Below are 27,869 nucleotides of genomic sequence, written 5' to 3' on the forward strand. Positions count from 1 at the left end.
AATTTAATTTACCCATGTGTGCCTTCAGGGAGATGAAAAGATGATAATCTGAAGGTGCCAAGTCAGGGGAATACAGGGGGTGGTTCAAAACATCCCAACCAAATGAATCCAAGAGCACCTTGGTGGCTAAGGCTGTGTGAGGACGAGCATTGTCATGCAACAAGCACACTCTTCTAGTCAGCATTCCCCTCCTTTTGAGTTTTTTTAGAGTCTCACAATATCATTGTGCATTGATGGTCTCCCCGAGGCAGAAATTCGACCAAAATGATGCCTTTTCAGTCCCAAAACACTGAGGCCATGATTTTTTTGCCCAAAATTGTGGTTTTGAATTTTTTGGCAGATGGGGAATTGGTGTGATGCCACTGTGACGACTATCTTTTTGACTCAGGCGTGTAATGAGCTACCTACTGTTTCATCTCCAGTCACAATAGAGCTCAGAAAATCCTCACCTTCCAATTCAAGTCACTCAAGAAACTCGCGGATGCTACTGACCCGACTTTTCTTGTACTGCTCTGTCAGCTGTTTCGGGACCCATCTTGCGCACAGTGTCCAGTATCCCAGCGTTTCTGTGAGTGTCTCATGTAAGAAAGTTCTGGAAAGTTGTGGAAACATTGCAGAAATTTCATCCACTGTCAATCAGAGGTCTTCATGAACAGTTTCCTCGATCTTTTGCACCGACTCATCAGTCGAAATGGAATGTCTTCCACTCCTCTGTACGTCATGAACATTTGTTCTGCCTCCACTAAACTTCCTACACCACTTAAACACACTCGTTCTCTTCATAACACCTTCGCTGTAAACCATTTTGATTTGCAAAAAAACTTTGGTAGGTGTTATTCCTTCTGCAAGTAAGAAGCGGATCACAGCATGTGGCTCGCACTTGGCAGGATTTCTTACCGGCATCTTTCATGCAACTGGACACTACAATGTGAGTTTACGTACTACTGTGTTCCTGTGATACTTGCTCCATCAGAAGATCACTCTCTCTACCACTTAGTGTTGCCAACCCTCAAAAAACAAAAAACCACAGTCCGTTATGGTCACAGTACACTTACTTTCTGAACATGCCTCGTATGAAAGTCTCAAAATTTTTGAGTATTTGGATTAAATCCTGGTAGTGAAAATACCAGCATTTCACATACTCTTGATCTCCATCTACTGTATGCCCCACATCAATCTAGAGAGACGATATTTGCTGTTTTGTATTGTTACCTCCTGTCTTTGGACAATTATTGTAACTATAAAATTATCTTATGTGGTGATTTCAACTTATCCAACATTGCTTGGTCCCTATGGGCCATCTTTTACTTCCTCCAATTCTGAGGAAATTTATTTTATTTCTAAACCCACAAATGGGGTAAGCATTCATCTTACAATTTACCATAAATTGTAAGGTGAATGCTTATCCCATTTGTGGGTTTAAGTCTGATCATGTAGCAATTGGTTTGGAATTATGTAATAGTGTAGTAACTGATCAACCATGACAAAATTTAAGGTCTCAATTTAATTATAAACATTCCTCAAAATTTATTTGTTGTATAGATTGATCCTCTTTAGATTCCCCCACCATGCCTGTACAAGATATTACAGGTCAAATTTACAACATTTTTTACCTGATTATCAATAAATTTCTTCATTACCATAAGAAAGAAATACCCAAACTTATTTTAATAGGATAGTGTCTTCTTTTTTCCACAATCCACATACCTTTTGGGGATTTATCCCCATGTTCTCCCTAAAAACCACCACTAAATCTAAACCTATCCCAAACAATATGATTTAAGAAGTATATAAAATTATCAATACATGATATTTCCAGATATTACCAGACACTGAATTTGGTCCTCTTTCTTTCTACGAGTTCACCTAAAATTATAGTATATCCATCTCTGATATATCAGCTATTGGTAAGCTAAACAGCCCAGATCACATTCTTGCAATATTTTATTTAAAACTTAAGCCTACTTCTGTAGTCATTTTATCTAAATTTTTTTCTAGGTTACTTCAATGAAGCCATGTGCCTAATCAGTGACAGTCATCTACCATAAAGATTATACCTAGGAAAGACAAATACTCTATAGACCAATTTCTCACCTACCTGCAATGTTAAAAATAATAGAAAACTACATTTATCAAACAATATATAATATGATAGTGTCCAAATTGTCACTAACACAACACTGTGGGTTACGATACTATGCAACAAGAACTAATCTACTTAAAACTTTATTTACTATTTTAAATATCTTTGAAGAACAAAAAAAAACATTTATGTTGTTTACCTAGATATTTCAGTCATTTGACTCTGTACTCCCTAATATTTTAGTACCTTTACTATGAGAATAATTTGATATCAATCCTGTCTTGCATTCTTGGATAAATAATTACTTTTAGTTCAAGATATGCAAGATTGTATTGGGAGATTTTGGATTCCTCAATTTTTCACCAATTTGCAAAATACTGGAAGGTTCAATTTTAAGTGGGCTATTTATCTTGGCTTACATCAATAGCCTTTTTAATAATATCAATTCTATGGTTATTGCATATGCTGATGACATTAAACTTCTAAATCATAATCCATCCAAATTACAATCTGACTTTATCACTCTTTTTTGGAGTTCACTAGAGTCAATTTAAGAATTAATTCTCAAAAAACAGTTGTAATGAATTATTCACTGATGCATAATCTAATACCATTACCAGTTAATACACAGTTATTCACTGATATATAATCCAATACCAATAATTTACCGATAATACACGTGTCCTAAGGTATGTTGAGTCTTATAATGACCTAGGTATCATTTTTGACAAAAGGTTGACTTTCAAAAATCATGTAGATAAGATAGTTAAATCACTGGCAATCCATCGTGGAATTCTATGGCAGTTTTGTAAACCTATTTCATCAAAACTTGTCTTGAGATGTTTCTTTATCTATAATAGACTGGCTTGCTGATTTGGTCAATGACTGCCCTCGTTTTTCAATAAAGTTATTGAAGAAATTAATAAAATCTTCCTGCCATACAGGCTCAGTAATGCTCAATCAAGCATTTCTATCAAACAGATCTACAGTACATTAAATCATTTGTATTTCCTGCCAAGGCAAGGCTAATTTCAAAAATAGGCAATAGAAAAAACAAAAACAAATGAAACTTGCCAATTTACCACAGAAGAGTCTGACAATGCCTAAACAAAAGATATGTTACTGGTATACCTTTCACTGGATATGTTTATTTTAAAGGTTAAATTGTTGCCATTACCCTTTCTTATTAAAAGTCCTACCAAAGTGCTTGTAAAAGAGCATGTTTAGTTATTACAGTGCTTCTACTGAAAATATGAAAGAACTTGGTGCATGATCATTGATCAAAATATTTCTGCATAATAATTTTGGTAAATTATTATTTCAAATAAAAAACGTTTTGAGAATTTTTAGGACATCGCCATTCTATTAACACTCCTTCGTCCCATCATGAAATTTGTATGTATCCCCCTCCCCAGTATAAACATTGTATTTGAATGACCCTTCTCAGCCCAAAGGCTTTAGAATGAATGCATCATCAAGATTCTCATTTAAATTTATGTATGATGATCAAATGTGTCATCCCAAAAAAATGCTTGATATGAATTAAATTTTGGACTCGTCAATTGATTCTAGCATTACATTTATATTCTTACTAAGCCTACTGCTCTGGGGACCTAGAATTGAATCCGAGGGGTCAAAAAACCCAGAGGAATTTTTCTGGATGTTGGGCCCCGTCCCTCACCAGTCACCCTATTGAGGGCTAGGTAAAACCCATAATGGGTAAGAAAAAATGCTCTTAGTGCTCAAAGGATAAAAATAGCCAAATATACATATATAATTCTTTAAGAAATCTTAGTCTCTTCTCACATAATAATTCTTGGAAAAGAGCATAACATTCTATTATCATCATCTTCCTAATTGGTAGTTCCTTTCCATGTTATGAGTTCTTTAAAAAAAAACATAAGATAGTATTTATGATGACAAAAAACTTGTTTAGTCATTCATGTATAAGTTAGCAGCTTGGCAGAAATTGATTACTGATAGAAATTATTGCTGTTACTTTGTCACCTTCATCTTCCAAACAATACCTTGAATCTCAAAATAAAACAAGTAATAATCAAATTTCCTTTATACCAACTTCATCCGGGTTGAATGTCGAGGCCATTCTAACACTATCTGTTATAGCTATGACAATTACTTTATAGACAATGGAGCCTCTATATTTATTGTAGATCTAAGGGCATACTTTTTCTATACTCTGTTCATGCATTACCGTAATATTTCATACCGTACAACCTTCATGTTCATGTGAAGGATAAACTTCAAACTTTTTGCTAATTAAATGTAAATGCTGAAATATGGAGGCATATAACTCGAAAATTGGTAAAATAAACTTCTGTACCAACTTCTTGAATATTCATTTTTAATTTATTTTAAAAAACATTAAATATTATGACTGATTTTTAAACCTCACTATAATGACATTATCTTTAACCAAACTGATTTTTTCAAAGATCAATTACAGTCTTTTAATCCATACAGGTTAGAATATTTAAAAATACGTGTTTAAAAATTTAATGTTTATCATCATTGCATAAATTGAACTTGTAATATTCTTACAAGTCCAATTTATGCAGAAATGATAAACACTGCTAAGTTATCCTTTGGTATCAAATGGGAGAGCGGATTCAGGATGCCCTGATTTTGGTATCTGCAAATGCTGAAATATTTGCAAACAACCTACATACATCTCCCGAATACTTTAAAACATCTCTATGTTATTTATAACACCTGTAAATAGTTGTTAAACTCGTGAATAATGACAAGAAAAACTGTACATATTCAGTGTAGATTAACCATCACAAGTTTAATTATATAGTACCATATTTACTTGATTTTATAAGCTGACACAGATTGTAAGCCAACCCCAGGAAACTGAAAATTCTTTAATCAAGCATAAGGAATAAATTTTATACCATTTAATTGTCCAATTGCTATCATCAGATGACTCAGATTCATTGTCACTAGATTCTTTGTCACGGTCTTGTACAGAGCATCATCTTCTGTGTCGTCAAGTTCATTCGAGATCAAACACTTTTTAAATAGACCAGTGACAACTTTTCTAGAAATACTTTTCAATGCATGCATACAAAATTTGCAGAAACTTATCTGTGGTGGCTTCTGGCAATATTTTTCTAAATTTTTGACTATGTCAACAATGGATGTCGCCTACTTTACCGACCATATTAATGACATCAATTCTAAGCTGAGGGACATTTTTTGAACCATGAAAAAATTTTTAAAAAAAAGTGTGCTTGCAATCAGATAAATACACATGTCAGAATGACATAAAATTCTTTCTCTCAACACTTACAGATTGTTTTTGTTTAATGATCTAAATGAGAAATAATACATAGAATAAGATGCAGAATATTTGAAATACAAGCAAATTCAAATTTTGCTTTTTGGAACTTTTTGGAAATTTTTTTATCAAATTTCTATCTGCAGTTAATTGATTTGCAAATGAAAAACTGCAGAAACAGAGACAACCATATACTGATGTTAAAATAGTAAATGCAAAAAAGATAAATGGTTACTACAGATTACAAGATATAAAATTTAGAAAAACTTGCTTTCACAAGAAATTTCTCTATAATTCAATTTTTAATCTAAATTAGTATGACTAATTCACAATTTTGTCCATTCTTTTAATAGCACAAATGATTAAAAAAAGAAACAAAATCACATATCTTCAGTATTTTCACAATTTACAATAAGTAACTTGGAATCTTGGGTTAGTCATAACTCTACTGTACTTCAAATATTTTATAAAAAATAATAAATTCAAAATTACAGATATAACAATGGCCAAATGGCCAAGTGATTAATATGTTAATCTATCACTCTGGGAGACCACAGATCAAATCCAGGCAAACAAGTTTCCTGATATTTTTCATGAGCACTCAGTCCCAGTTCCTGACCATTTGGTCATATTCACCATGAATCTGGCCAAACATACAGTACGTATGACTCCAAAATTGAATATTGCTCAACTTTGGTGTTGTCATTAAACCAGAAGTGCGAGTCTGTAGTTAGAAATCTAGTGAAGTTGAGGTCAGTAAAAGAAGCACAATTTCTCAAACTCTACAGTCATGGTGCTACACTGCCAGTAGACCATAAACTGACTCTTAGAAATAAAATAATTGGATATAAATTTGCATTTTAATATATTTAGTGGATTATATTTATTTTAAACAAGATAAATTTACCTCTAGATCTTTTCCATCTTCTTGTTGTGGCAACTCGTACACAATTGCAGGAGCAAAAGTAATTTGGATATCGAACTGAGATAAAATAGGTATACAAGTGATTTCAATATCTTCATTTAAATCTTGTTTGCTCTGTAATCTGGTATTCCATTCTAAAGCTGGATTTTCTCCCATTATTAATACAGATGAGGCATTTTGTTCATTTTGCAAATTACTGTGCAAAATTATTTCCTTCCACTGAACTAAATTTATTAAAAAATTTATTATTATTATTTTTAACTTTATTTTTAGAAAACAATTTATCTTACCTGCAGTAATAGCTAATCCAAAAATATCCAATTGATATTGTCGATCTTCGATATCGGATCCAGGAATATTTAAAGTTCTTGATTGTTGAGCAGCGTGATATAATTCTTTATGTATAATGATACGAGATAGGGGATTATCGGCCTGTGGTATCATGTTGATTGCACCGATGTGAAACAATATTAAATCGGGATTTGAATATGTTGAAATGTTATTTCTGTCCTCGGAAGGCTCGCTTATGTCTTTGCTTTGATAGTAGTTATCGATATCACAACTAACTGTCCTTGGTAAGAAAATTCTTATGGTTTTTGCATTAACGTACAGTAAAGGTAACTGATGATTATTGATACTCCATCCAATCGGTTTTGATGAATTAACTGATATTGGTATTACTTGACGCTCAATTAAAGAAAATAATGGGGAAGCAATCTGCGAAATAACTGAAAACAAAGGCATCCAAAGGACGATATCAAATGGATGAATCTGTATGTCAATTTCACTTACATAACGCTTCGACTGTTGATTAGTAAACAATTTTTGAATATCAGATTGTTTTTCACCCACCGAATGACTTTGATATTTTGTTGTTAGTTTCTTTTTTACGTTTCTACACAATGCTTGTGTATATGTTACAAGTAAAAATGCATGATTCTGAAGGTCACACATCTGGTTAGAAGAAGAAGAGGTTGATGAAATGTTGACATGTTTCGGCGATCCAATATGAATATTATGAGTTAATTTATTATTGGAACAGAGTACTATTCCTCGAAACGGACCCGGTATCCATTCGGTGTTATCTTTACTATAAAAACATAATAATTATCAGTTAGACATAAAGTACTTTCCTTGTATTTTGATTAATATGACAAAATAGACTCATAGCAACAAAAGTCACCTAATGATAAAGTTTTTCTTATAGACATCTACCAGATAACAACATATATGGTATAAGTTCAAAATTTAAACTGGAATGGATAATCTGTAGTAAAATAAACACTGTGAGGGCTGTTCGAAAAGTATCGGACCTTTATTTTTCCCATGTAAACCAATGACACGCAGAAGGCCTCCTTCGGCGGAGATGTGGAGAGAACAGTCATGCGCAGTTCTGAATTTTTTCCCACCTGCAGGAAGCGTCAGTTGCTGGCAGTCAGCCTATGAGTGAGGATGTGTAGTGAGTGCTTATCAAATTCCAGTAAGTTGGAAAATGACTGAACAGCATGAGCAGCGATATTGCATCAAATTTTTCCAAAAGCTTGGCAATACCCAAGCAGAAACCATTTGCAAGATTCAACAGGCTTTCGGGGATGATGCCATGAGCAACACACGGATAAAGGAATGGTACAGCCGCTTCAAAGATGGCTGCACATCAGTAGACAGTGAACTGCATTCAGGCAGACCCTCAACAAGCCAAAATGAGACTGTCATTGAGCAAGTGTGGACTTTGATCATGGTGGACCATTGTATCACAGTCAGAGAACTTGCGAATGAGACAGAAGTAAGCATTGAATCGGTACATTCAATTTTGACTGAGGATTTAGATATGAAGAGAGTGTCCATGAAATTCGTACTAAAACTACTGTGGAGCAGAAGCAAGGGCATCTGGAAATCGCACAGGACATGATGGACAATGCAAGCAGTAATCCCAATTTCTTGAACACCGTAATCACAGGTGATGAGTCGTGGGTTTATGGGTACAATCCAAAAACCAAGATGCAGTCGTCACAGTGGAAACATTCAACATCCCCGAGGCCAAAAAAAGTGCAGCAGGTCCGCAGCAATGTCAAGGTCATGTTGACAGTTTTTTCAACTCCCGTGGGGTGGTGCATCATGAGTACACACCACAAGGCCAAACCATCACAAAGGAGTACTACCAGGAGGTCCTTCATCATCTGTGATGCTGTGCAACGCAAATGACCGAATCTGTGGTCAACCAAAACTTACAGGACATTCCAATTTTCAACGCGAGTGTTGAGTGCTGAAGTCAACAATTTGACATCATCAACGACGTTCCAACTTGAGTACGAAGTGCTTAGTTCCCATAATTCCATTCTCAACAAGATGGATTCAATTCAAATGTCTTACCAATTACCCACAATTCATTGGAAAGTAGCAGTCAACATATCTGTTGAGTGCTGAGTGTGTTGAGTCAGTGCTGACAACAGCGCCACTTCAACGTTAAAAAAAAAACAAATTTTAGCAAACGTTGAGATCAGTGCTGAGTCAGCGTTGAAAATTGGAATGTCTCGTTGGCAACTCCATCATGATAACACACCCGCCCATTCTGTGCATCTGATTCAGAGTTTTGTCACCAAACACAACATTCCTGTGGTTTGTCACGCTCCATACTCTCCCGACATGGCTCCATGTGACTTTTGGCTATTTCCCAAGTTGAAAATGCTGCTAAAAGGAACCCAATTTGAGTCAAGAGAAGACATCATGCGGAACACGACAAACCGGCTGATGGTCATTCCAAAAGAGGCATTCCAGCAGTGTTTCCAACAATGGCAGGAGTGCTGGAAGAAGTGTATACATTACCAAGGAAACTACTTTGAAGGGTATTAGGGTTTTGTACCTCAAAATCAATAAATGTATTTTTGCCGACCAAAGGTCCAATACGTTTTGAACAGCCCTTGTATACACAATTTTCCAACAAGAAAAGTTTGTGGAACTCTTCTTGCTGGAAAATTGTTTTTTCAGTTTATTTTATAAACCTGTGACAATGTTCTAACTTGTTGAGCCAAGGTTACCACATGTTTGTTCAAAAAGTACAAATTCATAGGTATTGTGGTTTTGAGCAACAAAATGTCAGTAGTAGTCATATTACATAAACGAGCCTTTAGTGAACCAAGCCTCAAAATTGATCTTTCATTATCTTTTAATTATGATTGAAGACTTTTGTTAAATTTATTTTTATCAACATCAAAATCTCTCATATTTGAAATTAAAGTATCAATATATGTTAACTTAAGGTAATTTATCAAGTTACATTTAATATTAACTTCATAATGAATTTTACCTTTTCTGAAATGAACTGATATTAAAAGAAGAAAGTTTTCCTTTTGCCTTCATGTATATTTCTTGAATATCCAATGATAAAGTTATTTCTTCAGCTTCTAACTGTAACCAAGAATCTATAACAAAAAATGTATATATTAATATCAAAATATATATTGTATGTTTAATAGAAAACTAAATAAATTTCTCTAACACTTTAACTACAACTTTATAATTTCTAAGATGCTGTTATAATTAATTTTCTCTAAAATATTCTATATTTGTTAAGCAATTATTTATTAATTAAATAAACAGTCTCTAATAAATTTTCAGTTTGAAAAGAATCTTTAACTGGCTGCTAATTAACTCAGAATAATTCATCTATGTTTAGAATCCTTACTTATTTTAATTGTGAGAAAAAATATTACTATTTTTTTAAAATTTAAAATTAAATTCATCATTAAAACTCACGTGTTTCTGTATTTTCTTTACCAAATAAACTTGTACTAAATTTAGGCAAAGTCCACTGCAACCAAAGAGTAATTCGGGTCTTTTCTTCTCCTTTTAAAGATACATCTGTTAAAGATGATGCATTTTCAGAATTAATTTCTTTTTCTCCAGTCGATACATCAATAACTTCTGCTGGCGTGTTTGCCGTCAAACTAGTATCGATCAAAAGATTCGTTTTTGACATAGATTCAATTGGAGTTAAAATACTGAAAGTATCATGAATCTTTAAAGAATCCATCCATTTGTTTATCTTCATCTGTTCATAACAATCCAACATACATTTCATTGCATTCACCATTATTTGTACCTAATTATAAACAAAACATATCTAAATTACTATCACTTTCCATAAAATTATTTATTTATGTGTTTCTAATTTTAAACCAATTAAACTGAATTTATATACAGTAGAATCCCAATTATGTGAATCTTGAATAACTGAGGTTCTGCATCTATGGCAAAAACCAGAAGTGTAATATACAACTTTGCTGTGAATGTATTGAGAACATAAATACTGTAGTACTTTAACTGTATTCAGTGAATGGTGAAAAAGCTGATGACTGATGAAATATAGAAACAAGTCTCAACTCTCTCCAACTTCACATTTCCTGTTTATTCGACCATTGTCAGTGTGTTGCCAGCATTAGTTATATCTGCCAGTGTATCGTCAGTGGTTTGCTACAACTTTAATAAACTTTTATAAGTCTTCATCTTGAAGATCATAAATGGTTAAATGAAGCATGTTGTGATATCTTATTACTTTAAAATGGCCATAGCCATCCATTTTATGTTTTCATTTATTTGAGGTAGCATTGGTCCACATTAGCTAAGATAATTGGGGTTCTACTGTATTAATAAAAAAAATATTGTATTTTTTAACAATTATTTTTAAGGTGCTTAAAAAAATTTTGAAAACTAAAATGAAATTTACTAAACATTATTCTTAACTGGAAGATAAATGCAAGTTTTTGCATCTTCACAATTTATCCTTTTCACACCACAAGAACATACAGCAGAGTTCATCTTCTTTGGTAGGCCCTTCCCTTATTTTTTAATTATACCAATTCCCGCAGAATGTTTTCAATAATTTTACATATTTAGACAGGGAAAATCCTACCAAAAAAAACTAAGAACATTGGGTGATCCTACCAAAAAAAGCTAAGAACATTGGGTGATCCTACCAAAAAAAGCTAAGAACATGTGATGTGATAATGACAAATTTAAAGACTAAATTTTGTTACATTTAAAAATTTTGTAATAATTTGCCTTTTACATAAATTACTGAGGTCATACCCTCAAAGGAAAAGTCGAACCTTAGTGCATTTTATATTAGTTCCTGGTATGAAAAATGACAAGTGAAGATGCCATTTTGGATAGTCTAGGTTTGTATTGTTAATTTAAATTTTGTGTTTGTCTTCTGGTTAAAAATATTAAAATAAAGAGAAAGAAAATCTATTTTAATTGAATGTATAATATACTTTGAATTATAGAAGTATATTATTTATTTTGCATAATATTTCAAATTTATTTCTATATACCTGAATTGGTGATAAACAAAGATGTAAGGGTTCTGTATCAACATGAACGCAAAACCCAAGTTGTGTAGATGGCGACAGAGCAGATTTGGTATTATCAGCTAAAGTTATTGCAGCAGATGTTGGCTTTAGGATATATCGAGTGCTTCCTTTTTTGTGTAACGAATAAAGACTAGAATTGTAAAGTTGTATTGACCAAGAAAATGTTGATTCTAAAAGACATGTTTTAATAAGTATTATTACAATAAAATTAATTAATAAATTCTTAATTATATAAAACAAACTAAGAAATATTTAATAACAAGCAAACTAAAGTTACTTGTCTGAAAATACAGTAGCTTTTAAATCTAATTTAATTGTTAAATATATTTTTACATTGCAAATACTTTTATTTTAATTAACAACCAACTCTATTCAACAATAATAGTTTTCTTTTTTCGAAAATATTTATAAAGCGCAGTTATAATTATGGCAAGTCTTCAAATAATATCATTTTGTTATAATGCTGATGAAGAAGAAAAAAAATTGATTCCCGTTTGGGGCTGATATCTGTGTAGAGTTTGTGTGATTCTTAGTCTGCATGGATTTTCTTTGGATACTCAAATTTTCCACCACATCTCAAAGAACGTATGTTAGGTTAATTGTCATATCTTAATTGTCTCAGTATGAGTGTGTATGAGTGGTCTTTGCAATGGAATGACATCCTGTTCAGAGATAGAACTTGCTTATTCCTGTTCAAGAATAAACAAAGTTTCATCCCTGAATTTAGAAAATAAATAAATAAATATAAATTATTATAAAATAAAATTCTTTAAAATTTATGATGATAATACAAATGTACAATAATAATTGATGTGATACAGAAGTGCTTAGCAAACCCAATGTATTTGTTATTCATGATTTCAGCCAAACTGACATTTTCTGGCAGAAAAAATTCTAATTAGCACAAACAGGACAAAAAGATAAATCTGCATTTTAAGTATTTAGGATGGCCAAAACACTCAAAAAATCTTTTGAGCTTTTTGGCCATTGCAATGGACTGCAAAGTATATTGACTAAATAAGTATCATGTTTTCATTAATCTTTTTTAAACGTATTCATAGTTCATATTTATTTCAATGTTTCATATTAAAAGTGTTTAGAGGTTTTGTGGTGTTTTCAACCAGAAATATACTGTAGGAACTTAACTCATGTTTATGTTAATTAGTCTACAATAAAATTGGTTTTGTTACATGAGTTTTGAGTGAGGTTTTGTTACATGTTGTTCACTTAAAATCACAGTTTCCAAGAATCTATCAATGGTGTTACATGAAGATTTCTTGTACTTTATATTTGAAGCAAAAATTAACTGTATTCTAACATGCTAATAATATAACTAATTACTTTTAAATGCTGTAGGAGTTGACATACTATTTAAAGTTTTAAGTATATCCATTTTAAATACATTAAATTTTAATATAATGAGACTAAAAATACTATGTTTTTTTATGATATACTATGATATGTTATACTGAGTCTCAATATAGACTCAGTATAACATATCATAAAGTAGTTTAAAAAAAGAGAAATTGATATGTTTAAAATGAAATTAAATGATTATCCTGTACAGATTACAATTAAAAAAGTTTAAAAATATAATATGACTCAAAAAATATGAGTAAATATTTAACAAAATTCTGCAATTAAAAATGTATAAAATCATATAACAGAAAGTGCCAAAAATAGAATTTATGTTAAATATGTAAATTAATTGAAGATAATCCACATTTAAACCTGTCAAGTTTAATTTATAAAATATATTATGATAAAATAGATAAGTACAGTGGTGCCTTGTACTTTGAATGACTTTAATTTTGAATGTTTCAGAGTTTAAACATTAAATTTGAGAGAAATTAAACCCAGAGTTCAAATGATGTTTCTATGTTAGAATCATGTGTGCAGTGATAAAATGCACTCAATGCATACAGACCATCTGTTACATGTCCAAGTTCTCTCTCACTCTTGCTGTAAAAGCATTATACTTGTGAGTTTTCAATGCTTGTTTTGCTTTATTTTTGTTGTTTGATTATAAATATAACTACTACTTATTAACCATAGTATCTAAAAATGTGTGGAAGCAACAAAACCTAAGTAGGAGGTTGTAGAATTAAAGGTTGAAGTGAAAAAGAAATGTATTTCAAAGCATGAAAATGGTATGTGTGATGGATTTGGTATCCTTGTTTAAAGATGCCAAAGTTGATGGTATGCACCATTCTTAAGAATGAGGTAATAATCACAAGTAGCAAATGAGGTTCAAGATATTGCATGTTATCTAAGAACCTTATAATATTTCAGTCCACACAAGGATAAATTCATAAGCCCCTCCTAGTTGTGGATAAATGAAAAACAACTGGCTAATGATATCATCTCCAAGAAGATTATTTGTAAAAAAGTCAAGCAGCTGTGTAGTGACCTTAAGAAAAGGAACAGCACCACTCCACACTAAGGTACAGTAAATGAAATTTTCATTTTATCATACAGTATTTATGTACTTTGTTTACTGTTTCCATGTTTTAATTTATTATTCAGTGCATTTAATTGTGTTATTTATAACTTATGTATATTTGTTGTTTAGGTTTATTGAAATGGATAGTTTAAGATTCAGGAATAAATTAATTCACTTTTCATTATTTCTGATGGAAAAAATTGATTTGGACTTTGAGTAATTTGTAGTTGAAACAACTGACTTCTTAATTTATTAAATACACTTTAAAAGTTTACTCTACAACTTTATTAGCAATAAGCAAAATATATTTTTGCTTATTGCTAATAAAGTTGTAATACAATAATAACAAAGAATTCAATATCGAAATAAAAAACATCTTAATTTGTTGCTGAGAAATATATATATTGAAAAAACAAACGTTTTCAGCCCGATGAACATATAACATATAACATAGCCCGAATTCAATATCTGTATCATATGTAATTTTTTGAGAAAAAAATAAAATTTAACATGTACAATTTGAATATTGGTATATTTGAAATATTCATACAATATAATTAAAAAATTCAATATTTTAAAATATTTTAAGAACATTAATATGAAAAAGTACTGTATTGATGTTGCATTTAATGTAAAGGTGGATAAATAAATAACCAGCTAAAGACAACATCATGGCTGGTTATTTATTGATCCATTCTTATAGTTTATTTAGACAAAAAAATAGATATATCTCACCAAGATTCCAATCGTCCATATTAATTGCTGGTAATTCTTTATTTGACAAAGTTCCAGTTTGTTTTGCATTGGAGACATTTCTATTCTGTAACTTCATTTGTGGTAGAGATAAAATGGATGCAAGAGAGAGATTATCATTAACGTAAGCATTTTTCCAGGAAGATAATACAGAGTTTCCAGCATTAATATCACTTGAAGTTGCCCACATTTGTGAAGTAAATAGAATGCAACAACTTTCTACTTCAATCTGTGATAAATTTTGTTATTCTATAATATATATATTTAAATAATTAGAAATATTTTACCAAAAAACTTACCTGTGCTAAAATGTATTTTAAAATATTATAAAAATATGTTATCCTTTCTATCAAATCTGAAGATAATATTTCATTTAAAGTAGCATTTTTTGAAGTGTTGGTTACTGGAAGTGAATGAGATTTGCTAGCTGTTTGGCTATTACTTGGAGTTGCTGTGTGACTGCTACTAATTGAATTATCTGCAATTGTAATATAAATATGAATAAATAAATATATATATATATATATATATATATTATATAATTTTTCATGTTTTACTCTTTCCACTCTGTGGAGAGGCCTTTTTCCATACCTATTTTGAGTATGGAAAAAAGGCCTCTCAACACAGTGTGTGTTTGGAAACGTAATGAGGAATGGGGCCCAACATATCCAAGACAAATGCCTACACAAAATTCTTTGGGAGTTGCTCACTTGGATTCACTTCCAGATTCCCAGAATGATAGGCTGATACCTTAACTGTCTTGGCCATCCAGCTGGCATAAATTGTACATTAGTAACACCGTTATGAAAATTACAGAAAATAAACTAAACAGATTACAATTTAATACAAAATATTAAAATTTTAAAAATAATTTTATACATACCCTCAGTCCCAGAAATAATACAACAGCACAGATCTTAAGTTTTAGGCTACTCAACCAAAAAAACAATAAAATTTCCATTTAAAAAGACAAATATTTTTCTCTTTATTCCTATCTTAGAAGTTTCTATAATTTTCAAAGGATATTTTTGCATCTTCTTAAATAAAAATGTTATCACTTTTCAAAGGTCAAGCGGTCTAAAACAGAATGTCAATGTTGTTGTTGTTGTTGGAACTGAAAGTGAATAAAGGAGACTAAATTTTTCTTAAATCTTTACTGATGTTAATGAAATTCATCTTCTAAACATTTTATTTTCATAAAATTTTTTGAAATTAAAAACAAATAAATAAAATGTAAATCAAAATAGACAAGTCCCAAAAAACTCATAAGCTAGCTGTAAGAATACTAAAAATACTGAATTACACAGAAAAAAAAATCTTAAAGAACCATAAATAACTCCATTAACTAATTATGGATGATAGGATGAACATTTTCAATCCTAACCACAAGTTATTTATGGTTCCCTAAGGTGTTTTTGTGCTGTATAGTTACACTCAAGTCTAGAAAACTATTGTGAGTGAAACACTGAATTGTTTATAGAAACTATTCCATTATTTTTAATGGATAAGGAAAACTAAAAATACTCTTTTGTATTTGAAGACGGTATAATAATTGATTAATAATAAAATTTCTACTTTCATATATTTAAAAAAAATGGACAAAAAAAAAAATATACAAAATAACATTTCGACTAATTATCAAGTAAAATAACTTAAGATAATTTTAATAATATAAATCCAACACTTAATTACACAGTATAGAAATGGATTTGTTTGTACAAAATTTAACTATAATATTTTAATAATGGAAAATTAATGATTTACTTTTTCAATCTAAACAATAATTTTGATTTTTTGCAATACCTTGAAAAGATTCATCTATCGGCGATGAAATGATCGGAGCAGGTTCAGCCATTTTTACGTTCATCGAAAGGACATTATTTAAAGCCAAACGATCGATAAACCACAGCTTAATTGCAGGATCGAGATTTCCAGCCATTCCACTTAATTGAAGTTTCAATAATATTGGAGCTGAAAATATATAAATCACATAAACATCTACATACATTAATGATCACTACACCTAAAAAAAAATTATGTTTTATACTTTCAACTTTTATAATTGCTAAAGCAATTATAATCAATACAAATGTATTATAAAATCTACATTATCATTAGCAATTGCTTTTAGTAATACAATTTCATGGTAAAGTCATGCCATTCCTAATCTCTTGAAAAGATTTTGTTTTTAATATGAATTACTTCTTCAGTATATTCATAAACATGACAAGTAAGAGAATTTTTTTTCATTTTGGATTCTTTCTTCCTTACAGAGACTAAGAGAGACTTTTTTCTATGTCCATTATAGTTTACCAGCCCACAATGGAAAGTCAGATAAAGATATAGAGAGTTGAACATATTCGGGACAGATTGCCCATGAAAATTCCCAGGGTTCTTTGCCTATTCAGACTTGATCCAGGGTCCCCAGAGAAGCAGAGCAGATGTCTTAATGTCGACTATCTGGCGTAAGTCAGTGGTTTATATTTCTGATGCATCAGTGGAAACATCCATCAATTTCACAACTAATGATTTACACTGTGAGGAAAACTAATGATTGCTTTTGTTATGATGATGATATTTCTTTGGATCCATTTTCTTGATTCTTGGATACTGGAACATGTGACACTGAAAACAGCAATCTGCTATTTTCAGTGTCACACTCCATCTATTTTTGAAGGTTTTTGGAAGTTTGGCTAAAGGATGTTCAATCTGCATTGTATATTCTTTAATACTAAATATAATAACTAGTTCAAATTTGTATATAAGTTGTGAAACATAGGTTCTCCCCATGTATAAGTACCACCACCTGTAGACATTCATTTAAGTTACCTTCAGCTGGAACTTTTTATATTCTCCCATGCCTTTCTTTACCATTCTGATGTTCTCTAGCAAAACAGGGAAATCATTTTTTTTGTTACATTATATATTGTACCGTACATACAATGTGTACACACGGAAAAACCCATCAGTCTGACAATTTATATGGAACCTTGACTTATTCTTACATGCAATATTAAAGATAATATACAATATATCCACAAATATATGCTGTACCCAGAGGCGTAGCTACCATGGAGCAGTTGGAGCAAACTGCTCCAGGTGCATGAATCATGAGGGCGCTAAGTTAGAAAGGATGAAATAAAAACTTGTAAAACATTTGTAAAAAACTTTTTGGATTTAACAATTAATCAATTAACTATTATATTTGAATCTGTTCCACAATTATGTACACTTTTTGAGTGCTTATCACCTGCATATGCACGTCATCTGATAAAAATATTCCAGAAGGATCAAAATTGTTACAATCGGCATATCCCTACGAAATTTTACCTAGTTTTGGACCTCAACTGCTTTGATTTAAAATGTGTTTTATACTCAGTTAAAAGAAATTACGGTAGAGTGTCGTTTATCCGAAAGCCGATCAACCAAAACGTCGGTTAATTGAAAGCTTTCCAGTTGGACTGTGTCGTGCTGAATCAAACATTTTTGATACTAGTTTAACTTCTAAAGTATCATTTTTTTTTGTTTTTATATTTTTCAATATATTTACTTTGTTTGTGCAAAATAAAGAAATAATTTTTAACTGATACAATAGCCACAATTATTATTATAAAAATTTTCATTAGGCTTAAAATCAACAAAAATTCAACATGAAGCGACATGCAACGGAGAAAAATTTCAACATGGGATAGGTTAATATATTTTTTCGTACATAATCGGTTATCCAAAAAATAAGTTATCTGAACAACCCCAATCCCCAATTGATTTGGATAAATGACACTCTACTGTACTTCTAACGCCAAGTTGCTGAACTGCTTTTAATTCACACCGCAGCCTCAAATAGCTTCTCTGAAATTATTGCAGCATGCCTCATTTTTTACCTTTGCAGGCAACGACAGTGACAGTAGAACAAAGTTTTTCAAAACTAAAATTAATCAAAACTGATTTAAGAAGCAGCATGTCACAACAAAGTCTTAGCTCTAGCTACTATATCAATTAAGAAAACAATAGCTTGTCAACTTGATCTGGAGAAAGTGATTGACTGATTTGCAAATGATAAAGCGATAAAAAAAACCCTTCAAAACTGTTTTATGTATTGCTATGTATTTGTTACGAAACTAAACTTGCATACATTTTGTCAATACAGTTTATATAATACGTAGTAAATATTATTAGGTACTCTGTACTTAAAGAATTACATTTTGTTTTATTATTATTTTTGTATTTATTAAATTGAATCTTATTGTTGAAATTCCTCGAACCTCAAATAAATTGTCACTACATAAGGTTTTAAATCAAAATAATTAGATATGTTTTTAAATTAAATGTTCAAAATACATTTTGTCAGAGCTCTTCTGAGAAACTGGGGTGCACTGATTCTACTTGCTCCAGGGTGCCAAATATGTAGCTACACCACTGGATGTACCCTGAATTGAATTCATTGCATAGTATCCATGTTTTTTCTTCTAAGATGCTGACACTGTCAGTGTTCTTGAATTCAATGATATATTTGGATTACAACATTTAAGCAAAGAAAATTATTCATGATAGCAAATGAAAAACATTATTTAACATATGGTTTTGGCCACCAGGCTTGGTGGCCAAAACCATATGTTAAATAATGTTTTTCATTTGCTATCATGAATAATTTTCTTTGCTTAAATGTTGTAATCCACACTTTGAATTACAATAACTTCACAAAAATAATAAAATAAGCACGTTTGAATGCAATATCAAATGACTACACCATGACGATGACTGCAGTTATGTCACAATTTAATGATAAAAATGACATATTCTATGGTCATTTACATAGTCATTCATTCTAATCTCCTTTTGAATACAAATGTGAGAGTGAACTGCATTCATCCTCAATGGAGTAAGAAATGAGAAAAGTGTATGGTGAGGATGAATGGCCGTCAAATGATATTTCTGAATTCCATCCTGCCTTTGCTTCTACTCTATGTCCAGCCTATTGTAATAGCTCAAATGATGAAATTTGCCAGACTTGAACCGATTATGTCTACTATGCACATCTGGACATGACTGGACCACAAAATTGCTAATGTATCAAGCTCACACACAAGAGCTACTTGTTTTGTCTCACAAATAATATAATTCACTGCACTGCCTACATATAGCTAGATCAACAACTGGTTTTCTATGATACTTGGCTAAAATACAGTTGAAAGTATACAGAACTACATTTTTGTCTTTTTGATTATTTAATTTTAAAAATTGCTGTTTTAATTTTTTAATTCATCACAATACACATCTGGAATGGCATTGCAATATACTTGTACCATGACATGTCAGTTGAGAACTACTGAAATAAAACAAAAATTTGACCTAATATAAATTTAAGTATAAGATTTGTGTATTACAATTCTTCTTTTTTAATTGAAGAGAGCCTCCCTAAAATACAGACTCTGTGAGTGAGATTTTTTTTACTTTAATCCAAAGAATATTGTAATGCTTTTTGATATGTATATCTGAATAACTAATACACTGCTGGCCAAGCAAAATACAACACCATGATGGACTATAGATATTGAAACAATATTTTTTGGATAAATAACACAGAACACAAGGATGAAATGATTAAATTGACAGCTCTGATTAACTGGCAGAACATGAAAAGATCAGTATTTTGTGCAGCTGCACTGAGCAGCAATAACAGCTGCCACACACCAGAGCATTGAATGAAAGAGGACTTTGGATGACTCTTTGGGATATGCCATATCATGCTGCTTCCACATTTTGACAAAGTTCATCTGATTTGCATGAGTTTAATGTATTAATCTTAACACAAGAAAGTGAACTATCTACATTTAGACCAATTCAGTAATTTAATTAATTAATAATTAGATTAATTCTAGTTCAGAAATAATCTAGCTTAACTAAAAATTTTATAATATAAATACATAAACCAAACATCCAAAAATGTTTGGCTTATATATTTACATAATAAAATTTTTAATTGATATTCATTATTTGTTCAAATCTAAATGTCAATTTTATGTATAAAAATACAAGATTATTATTTAAAAAATTAAATAAAACATTAAAAAGTTGAAAGTAATAAACATATTTCCATACTTTTTTGGTTCAACCAACTTTTTGGCCAACGAAAACTGACAACAATACTAGATTTATCTTCAATATCATAACAATTTCCTGACACATCTGATTCACAAGAAATATTTTGGAAGAAAGAAGCTCTGTGGATGTTTTTGGTATCTTCAGGCCCATTAAGTAATGTTACAGAATGATCTGAAAATAAATAAATAATAAAAATTAAAGATTTTTTTATCTATTATTAAAACTGCTATAGGAAACTTTTAGTAATTAAAAATTTTTAAGTTTACCATTATCTTTTAAATAAAGTTTTATTTTCTCTATCGATCCATCACCAATAATAGAAGATTCAGTTTCAGCTCTATGAAATTCCATATTTTGAAGTTGCAATATTATGGTTGGTTTATCTAAAAATTTAATATAAAAATTTCGTAAAATAATTTCATAATACTTTTAAATTAATTAATTTTATACCTTTAATAAATGCATTTTGTAGTATGAGTGCGACAATATTATGTGAAAATGTAAAACTTGAATCAAGCCATGAGAAACACATGTATAATAAAGCAATTAGATGCGAGTGTTTTAACTGAATATTTATGTTGTTAATTTCTATCCAATCATTGACTAGATGAATATTCTGATGACCTGACCATAGTGATTGTAAGAGTAGCAACTTTCTACACAGGACAAAACTACATGGTAATAATAATGTGTGTAATGCTTTCTCTTCTCTTGCTAAAGTTGCTTCAAGCCCAAAAACCTATAACAGAGAAAATAATGTTAAATAAATATATATTTTAAATACAAGACAATCAAGACAATTATAAAAAGTATAATTGGTAATTCTGGAAGTAAGTGGCATTTGAGTGCTCATCATATTATGACAATAATGGTAAATATTTTAATTTATTTAGAACTTGCAATCCCTCAAGACTTTAGCAAATAAATGTTCAAAATTCAGTATTGCCTGTAATGCACAGCTCACTCATGCCATTGCCAAGTTTATGCCTCAAACTTTTCATTAGATTATTCTATACAATTAATATTTAATTTTGTAAGTTTATTTGATTAGTAAATTGATCAATATACATCTTAAATGATATCAAATTGATTTGATACCATTTAAATAAATGTAAATTTACTACAATATCAATATATGCAGCTGCCTTCAAAATAGAGATAATTTTGTTTCATATTAAAATATTTATCGTAGAATACTCATTATAAATTAAATAGAGTATAAAATTCTATGCATTACATTAACAGCCAGTAAATAATCTTTCAATTAATTGAAATATTAAATTAAGTAATACAATATTCAGTATTACTACATGGTAGAAAATTACATATTTAATTACATAAAATCAAATTTTATGCAGACAAAAAAACTTTTAGATTAGTGATGATAAGTTCAAAACAAATAAAATGTAAATTATTGTTTGAAGTTTCTTGGAGCTTCTCAAACATTTTGAAACTAATCCAAGAGAATATTGAAATATTCTCTACAAGAAATAATAAAAATGTTTGGCTCTCTATATGTATGTTCAACTAATGAATTACTTTTTTAGTAACAGAACAAGTTCATATGACCAGAGCATACAAACAAGCAATGAAAGTATTTTAAAATATTTATAAAATTTATTTTAAAAATTTCATTAATTATAGAAATATAATTAATAAAACCATTAAAAAGAATTAACTAATTACATAGAACTAAAGAATATCAAAGCAAATTTAAAATTTTACCTTTAAGGAATAATGAGCATGACACTGATGAAGAAGAGTTTCTGATGGATTTTCAAGAGATGATACTATCTTTGTCATTTTATAAGGATACATGGGTTTACTAAATTGAAAATCAACTGAATCCATACTAATTACTACAATAATGCTTTGGTCAGAATTTTGAGTTACATTTTTTATCTCTCTGATCTTTGATAATCTATCTTTCTGCAAAAAAATATTTTTATTAACAAATAATTGGACAATTTAAAAAGAATACAAGAATAAAATAACATTTTTAAATATAGTAAATTGATGAGTGATAATAAAATTATAAAATACTCATTGTAATTGTGTAAGATTCAAAAGTTAATTTAAAAGTTCTATTTTATTCTAAATGCAGCGGTGCCTCGTATAACATATGCTTCGAATAATGAACGCTGCGAACAATGGACTTTTGTTTGGCTGTTATGTGACTCGAGCAACAGACTGGCTGCGAACAACAGACTTTCCGTTCAGCAGTTACATGAGGTGAACAAAGGACTTTCTGCAAACAAGTGCGAATGATGTTTCCACTCTTTCTGTTGCCAATGACAATCTGCTATTTTTAGATGTTTTCCCCTTCTTGGCTTCCCAGAATAGCTTCTTGATGTAGATATTTTGAGAGCCTTTGAAAACAGTTGCTCTTTGGCTGCAGAAGAGTAAGCTGTTTTTTCTTCTTCACGAGTAGCCCCAATGGTCAAGCTCCTTCGCCGCCTGAAGTACAGAGCTCCCGTTGGGATTCGGCTTGCTCCCTTGTTAATTATGTACATCACCTCAGTGCAGGGTATTTACATTTATTCAAGTGTTGTGCAAATCATGGCTTCTAAAAAAACAGAAAGGTGATTTCAATTGAAACAAAACAAGAAATCATCAGAAGGAGTGAAAGTGGGGTAAAACAGTGTGACCTTGTCAAAGAGTTTGGTCTCAGCAAGACCACCATCAATACCATTTTAAGCAAGAAAGACACCATCAAGTCAGCCAAGGTTGCCAAGGGAGACTCCAAGATCTTCCATGTAAAGTGTAGGCCTTCACTCCGTGATGAAATGGAAAGGCTGTCGATGGTTTGGATCAATGACAGGCAGGTGAGAGGTGATATCTCTACCCAAAAAGTTATCTGTCAAAAAGCCAAACTCATCTATGACGAGTTGAAGAAAACCACTACTGGAACAAGCAGCAGCAATAGCAATAAAGAAGAGGAGTTTAAAGCCAGCAGGGAATGGTGTTTTAGGTTCAAGAAAAGGTGTATAATCCACAGCGTCACCATGCATGGTGAGGCTGGCAGTAATGACAAGGAAGAAGCAGAGAAGTTCTCTGTTGATTTTCAACAATTTCTCAAGAATGAAGGATACCACCTGCAACAAGTTTTTAATGCTGACAAAACTGGTTTTTTCTGGAAGAAGATGCCCAACAGGACCTTCATTACCAAGGGGGAAAAGACTTTGCCTGGACACAAGCCCATGAAGGACAGGCTGACACTCCTGTTTGCAGCCAATGCCAGCAGAGACCTGAAGATCAAACCCCTGCTGGTTTACTATTCTGAAAATCCCAGGGTTTTCAAGAACCACATTGTCAAGTCCAACCTGCCTGTCCATTGGAAGTCTAACCAAAAAGCCTGGGTGACCCAGGTTGTCTTTAAGGAATGAATCCTGGAAACCTTTGCTCCTGCTGTAAAGAAATACCTGCTGGATAAAGAGCTGCTGCTCAAAGCCCTGCTGATACTGGACAATGCCCGTGGTCACCCAAAAGACCTGAAGGAGATCCTGGAAGAGGCTTGTTCCTGAATGGACCCAGGAAGAACCAGCTCAGAATACAGAAGTGGTGCAGATCATCTCAACAGCCTGAAAGTTGGAATTGGTGGTGGAGGTGGAGGAGGAGCTTATTGAAGAACACCAAGAAAAGCTGACAACTGAAGAGCTCCAAGCACTTCTGACCCAGGAACATGATGAACCTCAAAGAGAAGCTTCATCTGATGATGAGGAAGAGCAATCCAATCAACCAATTTCAACTGCTGTCATCAAGGACTTCCTTGTCAAATGAGGAGAGGTTCAGGAGTTTACCAACACTCATTATCCAAACACAGCTGAGGCCAACAGGATCAATTATCTCTACAATGACACTCTTGCCTGTCATTTCTGACAGGTGTTGAAGAAGGGAGAGAAACAGACCACCTTGGACATGTTTTTCAAGAAGCAGCTGCCAAAAAACAAAGGATGGAACAAGAGGAGTTGACACTGCAAGCTCTGGTAGCCTCTCCTGAATTTGACTCCAATTAAAAAACAATAAAAAGAGATCTGCTGCAATGTGTAAAAAGTGTGTGTCTATATGAATGTGTGAATAAAGTGTTCCTCCACCTCCTCCTCACATCTGACTACCCAGCATAATTGGTGACTGCTCCATTTTCATTTTTTTATGGTATAGTACGGTTATTTTATGCCTCGGAATGAATTAGATGTTTTAACATGTATTTCTATGGGAAAATGCGTTTCGTATAACGGACTTTTCACTTAATTAACGGACGTGCGCCTAAAATGAATTAAGTACGTTATATGAAGCATCATTGTATATAATAATAATTTATTTAAATTATGAATTCTGTAGTATCATTATTAACAAGTACATAAAATAATTATTCATATTTAAAAAATTATATTCTTTCATTCTTCTTCTTTTTCTCTGTCTTTCTACACATCTTTCTAATATTAACTTTTTATTTCTTTCCTGCGAAAACAAGTCCCATCCAATTTGCTGCCTTCTGTTTTGTCTTATTGATAATCTGCCCACTTTTTCCAGCCTTATTCAGCTCATTGCTTAAAAGTCTATCTAATTTTTAATATTTGAGAGATCCAGGGGTTGAGGCAGTGAACCCCTCCCCCAGATACCAAATGTGAAATCGTCGGTGAGGAGACAGGATAAACACCAAAACTCCTGACACCAAATGTGAGATCAGGAGTGGTGAGATCCTGCTCACTATAATCAGGATAGATAATTAGTTTAATAATAAGAAGGCTGAGAACAGTGAGATCTCTGCCTAAACATCAGGAGCCTGACACCAGTTAAAATATAGATTTTATATCACGTTCTAACTTGCGATAGAAACAAATTAATCTGAGTGATAGGAGGGATGTTAGTTCATAGGAATTAAAGTGGAAGTAGGCTCTTATCAATTTATAAAAGGATTAAATATATTTATTTACACATTAATAAAGAAAGGATTATAATTAACATAATATTCCAATAATAATATATCAAACAAACATTAGACTAAATGGGAACACACGGAATTGATTATTCAACTATTTAACTATCCTAACACAAACTACAAATATTTAATCCGAGATTTTTTGAGAGCTTACGATAATTCATATTTATTATCTGTTCTTGTAATGATGGATGTGATGAGAGAATCTTTTTCTTTGAATGGAAGGACTTCTCATATCATTCTTTCATGATGGGATCAATGCACCAAAGCAAAGATAGAAACTAATAGGAACTTAATCTATTGGCTACACAGCCTGTGGCTAGTGACAACATGTTATTCATGACAAAAAGCACTGTTTCAAGGTGATCTTCACCTTTTATACCAAATGGGTGGACCAATGAGGATTGTCCACAATTCCTTTCTTGCACTTCTAAAACTTTCATTTTAGAAGGAACTATCCTCTTTTCCTTTGACTCAGAGGAAGTTAATGATGATACACATCAATAAAATTGCTCTCATTTTTCAAGATAAAATAATATTAAAAACGAGTTTACTAATTAACATTATTTAAAATATTAAAATGTTCCCCACATCAACTCCCAGTTCTCCCATCATCTTCATAGTTACATCTAGAATGCCTCAGTGTTCCTATTCTTATACTCTCTCAATGTCCATACTTCCTTCTTATCCTCTCTCAATGTCAATATAAGAATATACTTTGAATAAAGCATTTTATTATGTTCTTCATCAGTTCTAAATCTAGTGATCTATAAATCATTCTAGGATCATTTCATTGAAGTCTTACTATCCCTATTTAGCTTTCTCACTTATATCACCACCTAAATATTCAAGTTATACTGAAAGAATTATTAATATTTTAAAACTGTTGGCAGTACAAGAACAAACAGACTATATAACTGCAATTCTACAACTGGATAAGTAACAGAACACCAATAATGATATGATTCTATCAGCAAAAAAGTTAATTTCTTATCATCTACTTTGAGTGAAAAAAAACAATCTCTTCTTGAATTTATACCAAAAAGTATTTGGTTTAGTTGACAAATTTGAATTTCTTTCAGTATAGCATTTTTCTCAAGAAAGTTAGAAAGTTGTAACAACTTCCAAAATGACTATAAAAACAAATTCTAAGAAGCTTTCTGAAACTTATTTATTACCTTTGGTAAATAAAGTGATTAACTGTTTTATTCTAGAATATTTCACAATATATCAGGATTTTTATTAGAAAAATTAGAATAATTATTAATACTATTTTACCTTTCTATGTTTTCTGGATGTTTTCTTAGTATTTAATTTATGATAGGGATGATTTGCTACATGAATATGAATAAGTGGTTTAATTAAAGTAATATGATAGATTCTTTGAGGTACAAATTCTTCTAATTCATCAACAATTTCATCAGAAAAACTAAACAATTTTGAAGCAGCATCTGAAAAAATATATTATGTAGAAACTTTAAAAAATATGTTTGGAATAAAGTAACAACATAAAAATTAAATTATACTAACCTAAATTATTCATATTATAAGGAGGATAATCGTAGATATTTGCATAATGATAAAGTTTTAAAAATCTATGGACCATATCGCTAGATACTTCAAGACAGGAAGGTCCAAGTACCATTCGACAGAGAGACCTTTCATGATAATTATTTTTTTCCAAATATAACGGAGTTATATCAGAGTAAGATCCTAATTAACAAAATAACAATAAATCACATTGTTAATTTATAAATAATTTAATTTTATAAATTAATCTTGCCAATTTAAATATAAATCAACTACTTAATTTTATGAGGAGAAAATAAATATGCTTTGATAATCAGATAGCCTAGATAATTAAGGTATCAGTCTACCACTTAGGAGACCCAGGATTAAATCCAGGCAGACAACTCTGAAATTTTTCATGTCTGTCCTGGTTATTTAGGCC

The 27,869-nt window shown here is 31.2% G+C and overlaps 1 protein-coding gene across 1 annotated transcript in view; it reads right to left on the reverse strand.

The window, feature by feature from the left end:
• Vps13B (vacuolar protein sorting 13B) overlaps nt 1–27,869 on the reverse strand; it is an 85,785-nt gene that overhangs the window by 37,356 nt on the left and 20,560 nt on the right. Inside the window, 14 exon segments of the mRNA XM_067268928.1 lie at nt 6,292–6,533; nt 6,600–7,399; nt 9,614–9,728; nt 10,063–10,408; nt 11,640–11,900; nt 14,834–15,103; nt 15,174–15,352; nt 16,678–16,845; nt 20,974–21,147; nt 21,243–21,359; nt 21,427–21,715; nt 22,702–22,905; nt 27,197–27,369; nt 27,449–27,631. Coding sequence (XP_067125029.1) covers nt 6,292–6,533; nt 6,600–7,399; nt 9,614–9,728; nt 10,063–10,408; nt 11,640–11,900; nt 14,834–15,103; nt 15,174–15,352; nt 16,678–16,845; nt 20,974–21,147; nt 21,243–21,359; nt 21,427–21,715; nt 22,702–22,905; nt 27,197–27,369; nt 27,449–27,631 — 3,521 coding nt within the window.

The sequence above is a fragment of the Centruroides vittatus genome, unplaced genomic scaffold, assembly GCF_030686945.1.
Source record: "Centruroides vittatus isolate TY-2023 unplaced genomic scaffold, ASM3068694v2 contig_341, whole genome shotgun sequence".
Classification (NCBI taxonomy): Eukaryota; Metazoa; Arthropoda; class Arachnida; order Scorpiones; family Buthidae; genus Centruroides; species Centruroides vittatus.